This window comes from Brassica napus, unplaced genomic scaffold, assembly GCF_020379485.1.
Source record: "Brassica napus cultivar Da-Ae unplaced genomic scaffold, Da-Ae ScsIHWf_2001;HRSCAF=2649, whole genome shotgun sequence".
NCBI lineage: Eukaryota > Viridiplantae > Streptophyta > Magnoliopsida > Brassicales > Brassicaceae > Brassica > Brassica napus.
Genome location: NW_026015420.1, coordinates 52,038 through 62,266, shown reverse-complemented (window position 1 = coordinate 62,266; position 10,229 = coordinate 52,038). Strand labels below are relative to the sequence as shown.

At 37.9% G+C, this 10,229-nt stretch overlaps 1 protein-coding gene and 1 pseudogene across 1 annotated transcript; both read left to right on the top strand.

Annotated features, from left to right (window-relative positions):
- Positions 1-432: 432 nt before the first annotated feature.
- On the top strand, positions 433-932 carry LOC125599817 (annotated as a pseudogene).
- A 1,257-nt stretch (positions 933-2,189) lies between these two features.
- On the top strand, positions 2,190-2,861 carry LOC106446397 (NADH-ubiquinone oxidoreductase 20.9 kDa subunit). Its single transcript, XM_013888113.3, is given in 3 exon segments — positions 2,190-2,365; positions 2,368-2,415; positions 2,480-2,861. Coding segments are annotated over 3 exon segments (318 nt in total). The 5' UTR covers positions 2,190-2,262; the 3' UTR covers positions 2,647-2,861.
- Positions 2,862-10,229: the final 7,368 nt, after the last annotated feature.

The following is a 10,229-nucleotide window of genomic DNA, read 5'->3' as shown; positions in this document are numbered from 1 at the left end:
CAAAGTATTTTTTTTATTATTTTCTTTACTCTTTTGATTTTTGTTTTTTAAAAAAAATAAAAAATTAATTATCGGGATCCAATCGTGGGCCGCCAAGTGTCGTGGGGCCCGCCGCTACAGTGATGAACCAGGTTCACTGGAAGAGCTTGGGAGAGACAGGTTCATTACTATTCATTATTATAATATTTTTTTTTTTTTGGGAATCTGTGTGAACCCCCCCATAAGTTCACTAATGGGGGTGCTCTTAGATTGTCCCTTTGCCTTCTTCCTCTTGTTCTCTTCCCACTTTACTCCTGATTCTCTTCATTTTGGAATTTCATCGAATACTCAACAACCCTATATACATTTTATTTTTGTAATATTCTCATGCAGATTAAATAATAAGAAATGTCGACCACTTTCATCCATATATAAATAGGCATGATGCACGTAACATGGCCCCAAACCCTATAGCAACACACCCTTCACGACTCATATCATTTTCCATTATTACTATTATTATACTTTGCACGTCATGAATTCAATGGTAAGAGACCGCAAAGAACAAATGGTAATCCAGTCTTCAATCGTCTTGCTTCAAGAAAGATTCAGACAACTTCAGAAAGCGCGAGAGTTAAGAGCTGAACGAGAGCTCCTTAACCCTAAACCTAACCACCAAGACAAAAATATCTCACAATATACAGGGAACCCGTGAGTTTGGTTTCTTCCAGTTTCTACCTCTAAACTCTCAAACAAGCTCGTCACAGCAGCTCCTCTCCCTCTCCTTGTGCCCTCACTCCACCTCTGATTTCATTGAAAAGCCTAGCTTTTATCATCACTGGCCAAAAAAGGACGAGAATAAGGTGGTTGGGATTGATAGATACGATGACGTTGACACGTCTCTGCGTCTCTAAACTCATAAAAATTGCTCCTCTCCATCTTTTGTTTTTGTTTTGTTTCTAATTTAGAAATATGTATGTAAACCTTTTTGGTCGGTATTCTCCTTTACGGAGTCTTGTAGGTGGTGATGATATGTAATATGGAAGGTTCAAATGCGATCAAATATATTATTAAACTATTCGGAGCTACTGCTTATAATCTATTTTATATTACGTTGGATACGTTGACAATGATCTACGTACTCATTGAGTTATTTGTTCTGCTTTTGAATGGTTGCCAACTTAATTACCATCTTCCCTGAACTTTATCGACTTATACGCATTTTTGATGATGTTCTCTGTCTTTCTACTTTGTAAGGTACATGTACTTGAAATTAGATTCTTGTTGGCCTGCGCTTGCGCATGTTCAAACCCTGCTTGCTTCTCAAGAAAATTCAATGTTATATTTTTTGTAGAAATAGTGAAAATCTCATACGGGTCATGATAAAAAAAATGTCAATCGCAATCAAAACTTATTTGCATGTATTTGAGACAATACTCTTTAACTCTTTCATATGTCAGTAATAACGAGAGAGGAGAGAGAAATATATCAAAGTTAAAGTGCCATTCAATTATAGCTAGATTTTAAAAGAATATATTCAATCCAGTATTATATTGTTAGTAGCTGACCACCCGCAACTAAACTTGGTGTTATATATTGGGTCTTATATGTGGAAATCAAGTTTCACAAATTTTGAAGTTAGGTGCTATTATTGGTTCTAAGTGAACAGATGCGAAAACTGGTTTGCTTTGGTTCAGGCAATAAATCAAAGGCTTAACTGAGACTCGCTTGATGATCTCTAGTTTAGATATTGATTACAGTAGAAGAGAATCAAGTATTTGAGATTTGTTTAACGTTAGACATAGACTTGCAACAAAGTAGCTGATGGTTATATATTATTGGCTCTTGAGCTAAACACTGCCATCCAATCTATAAGTAGGGCTTTTAGTTGGAATGCCTGGGGGTTTAAATGATGTCAAATTGGACATTTTTGTCGACTACCAGATAGTTAAAAATTGTTTAATTTATGTTTAAGTTTAGAAAAAACACCACGAAAAATGAACATAGATAACATAGATACAAATCATTTCATAACGATCGATCGCTAGTCGTTATCCAGACGAGTAGCATAAGGTGAAATGAATTAATTCTAAACGTTATACACTAGTGATAGTTTTTTGACTGAAGAGCAGTGGCTTCCTTTAATGGGCCCATCCGGCCCAACAAGGAAATTTCTGGGTCCGAGAGAGCCTCTAGACAAACAGAGTCTCCGCCCTGCTTTTGTTGCGGATTGAGAGAGAGAGATCCGAATCTGATCAGAGAATTGTAGATTGATCGAAGAAGATGAACACTGACATCACTGCCTTGGAGAAGCCCCAGTACCCCGTCGTTGATCGGAATCCTCCATTCACAAAAGTCGTCGGAAACTTCAGCGTCCTCGATTACCTCCGTTCTCCACCATCACCGGCGTTTCCGTCACCGTCGGCTATCTATCAGGTCCCTTTCTCTCTCTATCTGTTGGAATGCGTGTGAATATACTCATCGATTTGGCGATGTGTAGGGATTAAGCCTGGGATCAAGGGACCGTCAATGGTGACTGGAGGGCTGATCGGACTCATGGGTGGGTTCATGTATGCGTATCAGAACTCGGCGGGGAGGCTCATGGGTTTCTTCCCCAACGAAGGCGAGGTCGCTAGCTACCAGAAGCGTGGTGGGTTCTCCAAATGAGTCTAGGGTTTTTGCTGGATCTGGGTTCGATTTCGAAAAGAAGTCTCTTTTTTTTTTTAATTTGCTACTCCTTTTGTTTGAGGATAATGTTGCCTCTGTTTGTTACAACTTATGATGATGCTGACCAATAAAGATTCGAGCTTGCTAAACGGTTTGAGAAAGTGAATTTCTGTTGAGAAAATATTCATGTGGTTATGATGTTTTGGAACATCTTTATTCAGAGGAGTACTTTTGGTATCTTTTTGTAGTGTAGTTTGTGTGCAAATATTGGTTTCAAGAGATATGTGTATCAGTGTCAACGTTCCAGATGAACTTGGAGCAGCTGCTTTTTTGAGTCTTTTGATAGACGCTGCCTCATGTTCCTATCCTGGTAAAAGGGAGTTTTTTTTTCTGTATTGAGGATGAAAGAAGCCTATGAAGTATTTGTAGCTGCAACTTCTAGCAGTTCACGTTCCCAGTCCTGCATGGAGGAGCGTGCTTCATTCGAAAATGGAGGGGGCATGATTCGTAAAAGTACAAGTGATCCCAAACGATGTCACAATATATCACTGGAACAGTGATACCAAATATGTACCTCTAATTTTTAAATATTTTTGTTCAGCTCTCTTTTGTTTTCTCATATCATTTTCTCTCTATATACTCGTTTCTTTACTGAATATTTACATCAAAAACGTGACTATGATTATTTAGTTTTTCTATTTGATGTTTCAACCAACAGGTCCAAAAATTATGAGTGAGGTATAAACTGATTTGATCCTTAACCAAAATTTTTATTTAGCAACTTATTTAAGAGTAACATATTATCAATAAATAACTTACAGCTGAAGCAAAAAGCCAAAAGAAAAATACAGCTGAAGCACTAGCATATTAGTGACGAGAAAGCAGAACAACTACAACAAGAGCGACAATATCAACAAGAGAAAATTAAAACTGTTTGTCTAAAGAAAAAGCGTGAAAGACTGTTCATAATTAATTGATGAACTATCCTCTGCATCAAATACGTTTTCAATCAAATTACAAATCACGCACATGACACATGTCTACATATCTCATATTTTATACATACCAATTCGATGATGCATGCATTAACAAAATCATATTCTCGGACCAAATTCTTATCAGTATGCAGCAAGCTTAGTCCAGTCAGCGATATATTTAAGTAACTCCCTAAAGTTAGCTCAGTATATTATCTTCTTTAACCTAAAGATCCCTAATCGGATATATTGTTATTACTCCTTAGACGATATACCGAATACTCTTTTGGAGATACGTACGGTTTCTTACACTATGTGATTAAGGAAAACCACAACCATTAAACATTCCCCTTTTCTTGTGAATCGTTTATGTACCTAAAGTTAGTCCTTACTTATTGGATATTAGACCACTTGTTTAACCATCAAGTTGTCACTATTATTTTTGATTTTTATTACTAAATTTAGTACTTAAATCTGATTATATTCTTTGTAAATACAATTTGCGCATCCACCACATTTCACTTTTTGTTCAAAGTGTTAACTGAAACACTAGACATCTTTCTGAGTTTCTGGAGATTTTCTGTCTTTTGTTTTTGAATCAATATATACTTGGAAAATCATCAAGAGTGTTTTATCCCCGGTAAATATCTTCCCTGCTTTGTGAGTCTGCCTGCTGTAATTTGGAAGCACTATCTTCTTGCATATAATATATTTGACAAAATTAGTTTTGTTTGTTCTAACTCACTTTCATTATATATCTTCTCAGTATGCGAGTCCGAAATTAATTGTACTGGAAACCATTTCATTAACAAAAATAATATTACTCTATATAGTCTTGTCTTATTTTAGTTCAGAGAAATTCTCTAAGAGGCTAAGATAGATTTTTTAAGTTTTTGTCACAAAAATAGTCTTTAATAAAGAAAATGACCAAACTGACACTAGAATGCATTTTTATCCTAGTATTAACTAATCAAATCTTAGGGTTTAGAGTTAAGGGGTGGGGTTTTGGGAATGAGGTTTCAAATTAAAAAAATAAAATAAAAATTAAAAATTTCAAAATAAAAAGAGTTATTATGGTTATTTTCTTTCTTAAATGCTATTTTCCGACAAAAACTTATAAAAAGTTCATGTTCTGGTTATTTTGTATTTAATCTATAATTAACAATAAAATCAAATATCTCTTAGACCATGGCAAGTGAGGCCCTTCCGAAGAGTGAGCAGTCTGCTCCAGAGAGTTTGGAAATAATCTAATCCCAACATAGAGTTATATCATAAACCTGATATTTTTGGATCCATTTTAACCGTATAAAACAATAAATATGAATGTATAAATTCGATAAATATTTTAATTTTTTATAAAATTTGTTTTCCTCTCATTTGTAGATTGCAAAAACTCGGCTGGCCAAATGTTTCTCCTCAGCCATCTTATTGTTATAAATATTTTGAAGTCTGAATAGATAATGGAAGTAGAGGGAGCAGAATCGATGAAGAGTAGGAAGGAACAAGAAAGGGAAAGGAGGCGTCTCAAAGACAGAGAAAGAAGACGGTATCTGAGCGAAGATGAAAGGGAAAGGCATTTAGCACGGTGCCTGAAAAACTACCAACTCCGTAAGGCAGAGAGCAGAGATAAATCGCATCGACTGTCAGGTCCAAGCAATCACCGGAGGTAGCCAAGCAACACTAACCTCACCTCCTGATTCCGGAACCAGTAATACTGTCCCGTTGGCAGAGTCTGATCAAAGTAAGGATGCTCTCACAATCATCATCTAGTTAATTATGAGAATATATACAACCTATAGTAACTAAAATGTTTATCATTTATTTGTGTTTCAGGTGTGGAGATACCAATGGAGAAATTAGGTCAACTGATTGGGACAATACGGCTGAGCCGTGTGAAACATCTGGCGAGGACACTAAACAAGTCCACTACTATGAGTGTAGAGGCAAGTAACAATGAAACAACAGAAGAAAAAAGCATACGTGATTAGCTAACTAGCTCATATTGTATATTGATATAAATGGAAGAGATCTATTATAATCCCTGTTCGAAAACGCGGCCGGCCGCAGCTCGGCGTCGAAGGCACGCTTCGATTTTAGCCAAATCGTTGTAACTAATCGGAAACACAATTAACCGATTTATTCAACTAATTTTGGACTTTGGTGACAAATTATTGGGCCATGGAGAGGCCCAGTTGTCTGGAAATATTGGAGACTTTCTCCTTGTATTTATAGAAGACTCAAGACTCCTCTTAGAGTAAAATTAGTCGATGTGGGACAAGTGTAGTTGGTTCTAAATTCTTTTTTTCTTGTCTCGCGCAATTAAAACATCAGAAAAGTTGAAACTCAGAAGAATCGAACCCTAGACCTCTTACCGCAAGACATGACTCCCGTACCACTGGCCTACGTTGTTCCTTTGTCTAATATTTACATGTACTAATATATATATACATATATTTATAATAAAAAAATAATAAAAACTAATCCCCGCGTATATCCCGATTAATCTCCGATTTTTCGGTAACTCGCTAGGTCCGGAGTCACCGCTTGACTAGCGCCTAGCGTAGTTTTGAACAGGGATTATAATTAGTTAAAGCTAAGATGTGGTAAGTGTGAAAATTGACAGGTACTGCAATGTCAAGTGGGTTACGTTTGAGTCAGGTGAAACAACTAGTGAGGTCAAAAGGGCAACTGAAAATGCAGCCTGCTGAGATGATTTGTATCAGTTCGCAAAGTACTACAGGAGCTACTACAGATGTGTGTCATGAAGATGAAGCAAAATGTGAGTTTGGGTTTTGTGATGCGTGGGCTTGCTGAGCTTGGAAAAGAAAAGATGATATGTGCTTGAAGACATATGGACGTTTTCCATAAAGGAAAAGGGAGTTTGCTTGAAGATGAAGTTTTCCATTAATGAAAATGAAAAGTTACCTTAAGTGTATTTGGAAGACTTGAAGAGCAAGTTGAAGACGTGGAGAGCAAGTTCTGATCTGCTATATAAGGAGGGACGTGCCTTCTGAGAAAGCCAGACCTCAGAGAATAGAGAGAGAGAGAGATGTTTCCTTGGTGTGTTACTGGTTGGTGTCGAAGGACATTCTGAAGCATTGTCTGATGGAGTCCGATGTGGACTTATCTTGGTGGCGTTGGAGTTGGCACTTTGTGTGGTGGAGTTAGCCATTGTGTATAGCTTGTGTGGGTTGTGTGTGTTTCAGTGATCAAGCGTTTTGGTGTCACTGGTGTGTGTTGGGTGCTGACGTACTTGGTGAAGTACTTCCGTGGAGGTGGAAGATTGAAGCCTAGACTCAGGGGGAGTTGAGCAAAGGTGGTTTCATTGAAGAGATCTGTGAAGATTGCAGTTGTAGAAGACAGTGTGCTCCGGTGAGCCGGATGGGATCTATGCATGCGTGCTTTATTCCTAATCTTTGTAGATTGCTACTTAGAAAAGAGTGGTAAACACTAGTGTGTGTGTTGTATCATATAGCAATTGTAGGTTGCTCCTTGTTCTAAGTCAATGAAATCTGGACGAGGTCCCGGGGATGTAGGAAGTTAACAAATTTGTGTGTTTTACTTTCTGCACTTGTTTTTCGTCGCCTCATCTGCACTAACAATTGGTATCAGAGCGGGTCACCTAAGGTACTGGTGAGATCATGGATGATGAGGACGAAACTTGTTCAGAAAGTAGGACAAAATTTGATTGAAGATCGTTGAAGATGGCGTGATGGGATTTCTTCCTAGGTTTGGAAGGTGATGATCTTCGAGTTGGTTTTGACCATGATATGACTCATAAGGAGAGATTAAAGACGTGGTTTTCAAGTCGGTTATGATGAGTGCACATGCATAGTCAAAAAGGGGAGATTGAAGATGCAGCCTGCTGAGATGATCTGTATCAGTTCGCGAAGTACTACAGGAGGTACTACAAGCGTGTGTCATGAAGATGAAGCTAAATGTGAGTTTGGGTTTCGTGATGTGTGTGGGCTTGCTGAGCTTGAAAGGAAAGATCATATGTGCTTGAAGACATATGGACGTTTTCCATAAAGCAAAAGGGAGTTTGCTTGAAGATAAAGTTTTCCATTAATGAAAATGGAAAGTTACCTTAAGTGTATTTGGAATACTTGAAGAGCAAGTTGAAGACGTGGAGAGCAAGTTCTGATCTGCTATATAAGGAGAGACGTGCCTTCTGAGAAAGCCATGCCTCAGAGAATAGAGAGAGAGATGTTTTCTTGGTGTGTTACTGCTTGGTGTCGAAGAACATTCTGAAGCATTGTCTGATGGAGTCCGATGTGGACTTAGTTTGGTGGCGTTGGATTTGGCGCTTTGTGTGGTGGAGTTAGCCATTGTGTATAGCCCGTGTGAGCTTTGTGTGTGCTTGAGTGATCAAGCGTTTTGGTGTCACTGGTGTGCATTGGGTGCTGACGTACTTGGTGAAGTACTTCCGTGGAAGTGGAAGTTTGAAGCCTAGACTCAGGGGGAGTTTAGCAAAGGTGGTTTCATTGAAGAGATCTGTGAAGATTGCAGCTGTAGAAGACAGTATGCTCCGGTGAGCCGGATGGGATCTATGCATGCGTGCTTTATTCCTAATATTTGTAGATTGCTACTTAAAAAGTGGTAAACACTAGTATGTGTGTTGTATCATATAGCAATTGTAGATTGCTCATTGTTCTAAGTCGATGAAATCTGGACGAGATCCCTGGGATGTAGGAAACAAACTCCGTTAATAAATTGTGTGTGTTTTACTTTCTGCACTTGTTTTTCGTCGCCTCATCTGCACTAACAGCAACAAGAGGGATTGTTGTCACAACATTATCAACACACAAGGTTAGTTAAAATCTTGCAAAGTGTTTATAAAGGTCGATAATTGGATATATTACAGATTATCTCATGTACTCCCTCTTTTTCATAATAGATGGGTTTTAGAAGATTTTTGTTGTTTCAAAATAGATGATGTTTTGATACTTTTATGTTATTTTTAATTTTATTGAAAACTGTGTAACCAATTAGATGTTGTAGTCATTTTTGTAATTAGTTGAACTATTTTTAAAATATTTTAAAAACTACTTTAGAAAAAATAAAGTAAACTTTTTAATCTTTGTGCACTAAAGAATAACATCAAGTATTGTGAAACAAAGAGAGTATCATTTAGCTGTCTCCACAAACTTTACTCAATAATTTATACTAACTGCTTTTCTTCATGAAGTCCCAACAGAATTTCATCTTTACCAGAGTTCAGAGCTTGAATGGAAGTCTTAGTAAATTAATATTTGTAAAAGCGAATCCATTATTTTGTGAGAATTAGAAATTTAATATTTTGCTTGTTCCCATACACAAGTGAAAGTACTTTTTAGCTTAGATCAAAACTGAGTTTTGCAATCAATTACTGAAAATGTAGAAGGAACTAACAAAGACATTGGTAGTACAAATGTTTTTTATGGGTAGAGATTGAAAACCATCTTGATTTTTTAAACGTGTTTGCTTGTGAATTAATGTGATGAAATTTTAATTTTGAGATACACCTTCAAATACATTTGTTAAGTTAACATACATTTTCCATGACAATAACTCGTCGTCTTCAAATTCTATGTATCATCAAAGTTTCTTTTTCTGGATAGAGATGGATAAAATTTAAGACATAAAGTTTTATTGTATGTTCAGTTTGTAAATATATTTGCTTGGTATGAAAACTAGGTTGTATTGTATGCATAAATTCATAATATTTTTATCCTTTAGTTTTGGTGATGTATATAAGAACACCTCCAGTGGACGTATCTCATTGAGTATCTAAACATTTTTAAAAAGAGAAAAAGAAGAGAAATTGGAGAAAGAACACCATAAGTTCTCATAGAAAAACTTTTGAGAATCTCAGTAAAATCCCCTTTCCACTTCTCATTATCTTACTAGCTTATGTATTTAGTTAAGATTAAAATTTAATTATTTAAACAAAACTAATTAAAATATGAGAGAAGAGAGAGAAAACACACAGAGAGAGAAAGTAGATCTAATGGACGGGTCCGGCGTACGGCCGGCGCGTGAGCATCCGTGCCGTCGCCGGAGCCCTTCGCGCTCCCGCTGAAAGAGTTCCCTGCCTTTCCAACGCGGTCTCCCTCTTTCGCTTGGTTGGAGCTCTGGTCCGGACCTTGTCCGTCGTCGACACCTCGAAGAGTGTTACGACATCATCGGTGGTGCTGCGGGTGGAGTAACGACGTGATTGGGTGGGGTTCGGTGTGAGGAAATAGGCTGTTTAGATTAGGGTTTGTTTCCGGGAGGTGGAGGCTTCTAGAGCTCCATTGCCGCCGGCCTTGTTTCCGGGAGGCGGAGGCTTCCTCAGCTCCGCTTTCGCCGGCTTTAGCTTCCGGGGGGTGAAGGTGTTCTTTGCCTTGCGTCGCCGGCTCTCGGGTTTACCTAGTTCCGTTTTAGGTTTTTTTTGGTTTGTGATGTCGGTGTTGTTCTGATGGAGGAGCTCTCGTCTGAAGACGATCGAGGCTCTCCGGTGGTATTGGAGATGTTTGTGTGTAGCCTTCTTCTTGGTGGTGGTGATCAATGGTAGCGGAGGTGATCTCGCATGTGCGATCGATCTCTCCGATGATAGAATCTCTGGGTTGAAGGCGGTTGCAGTGACGA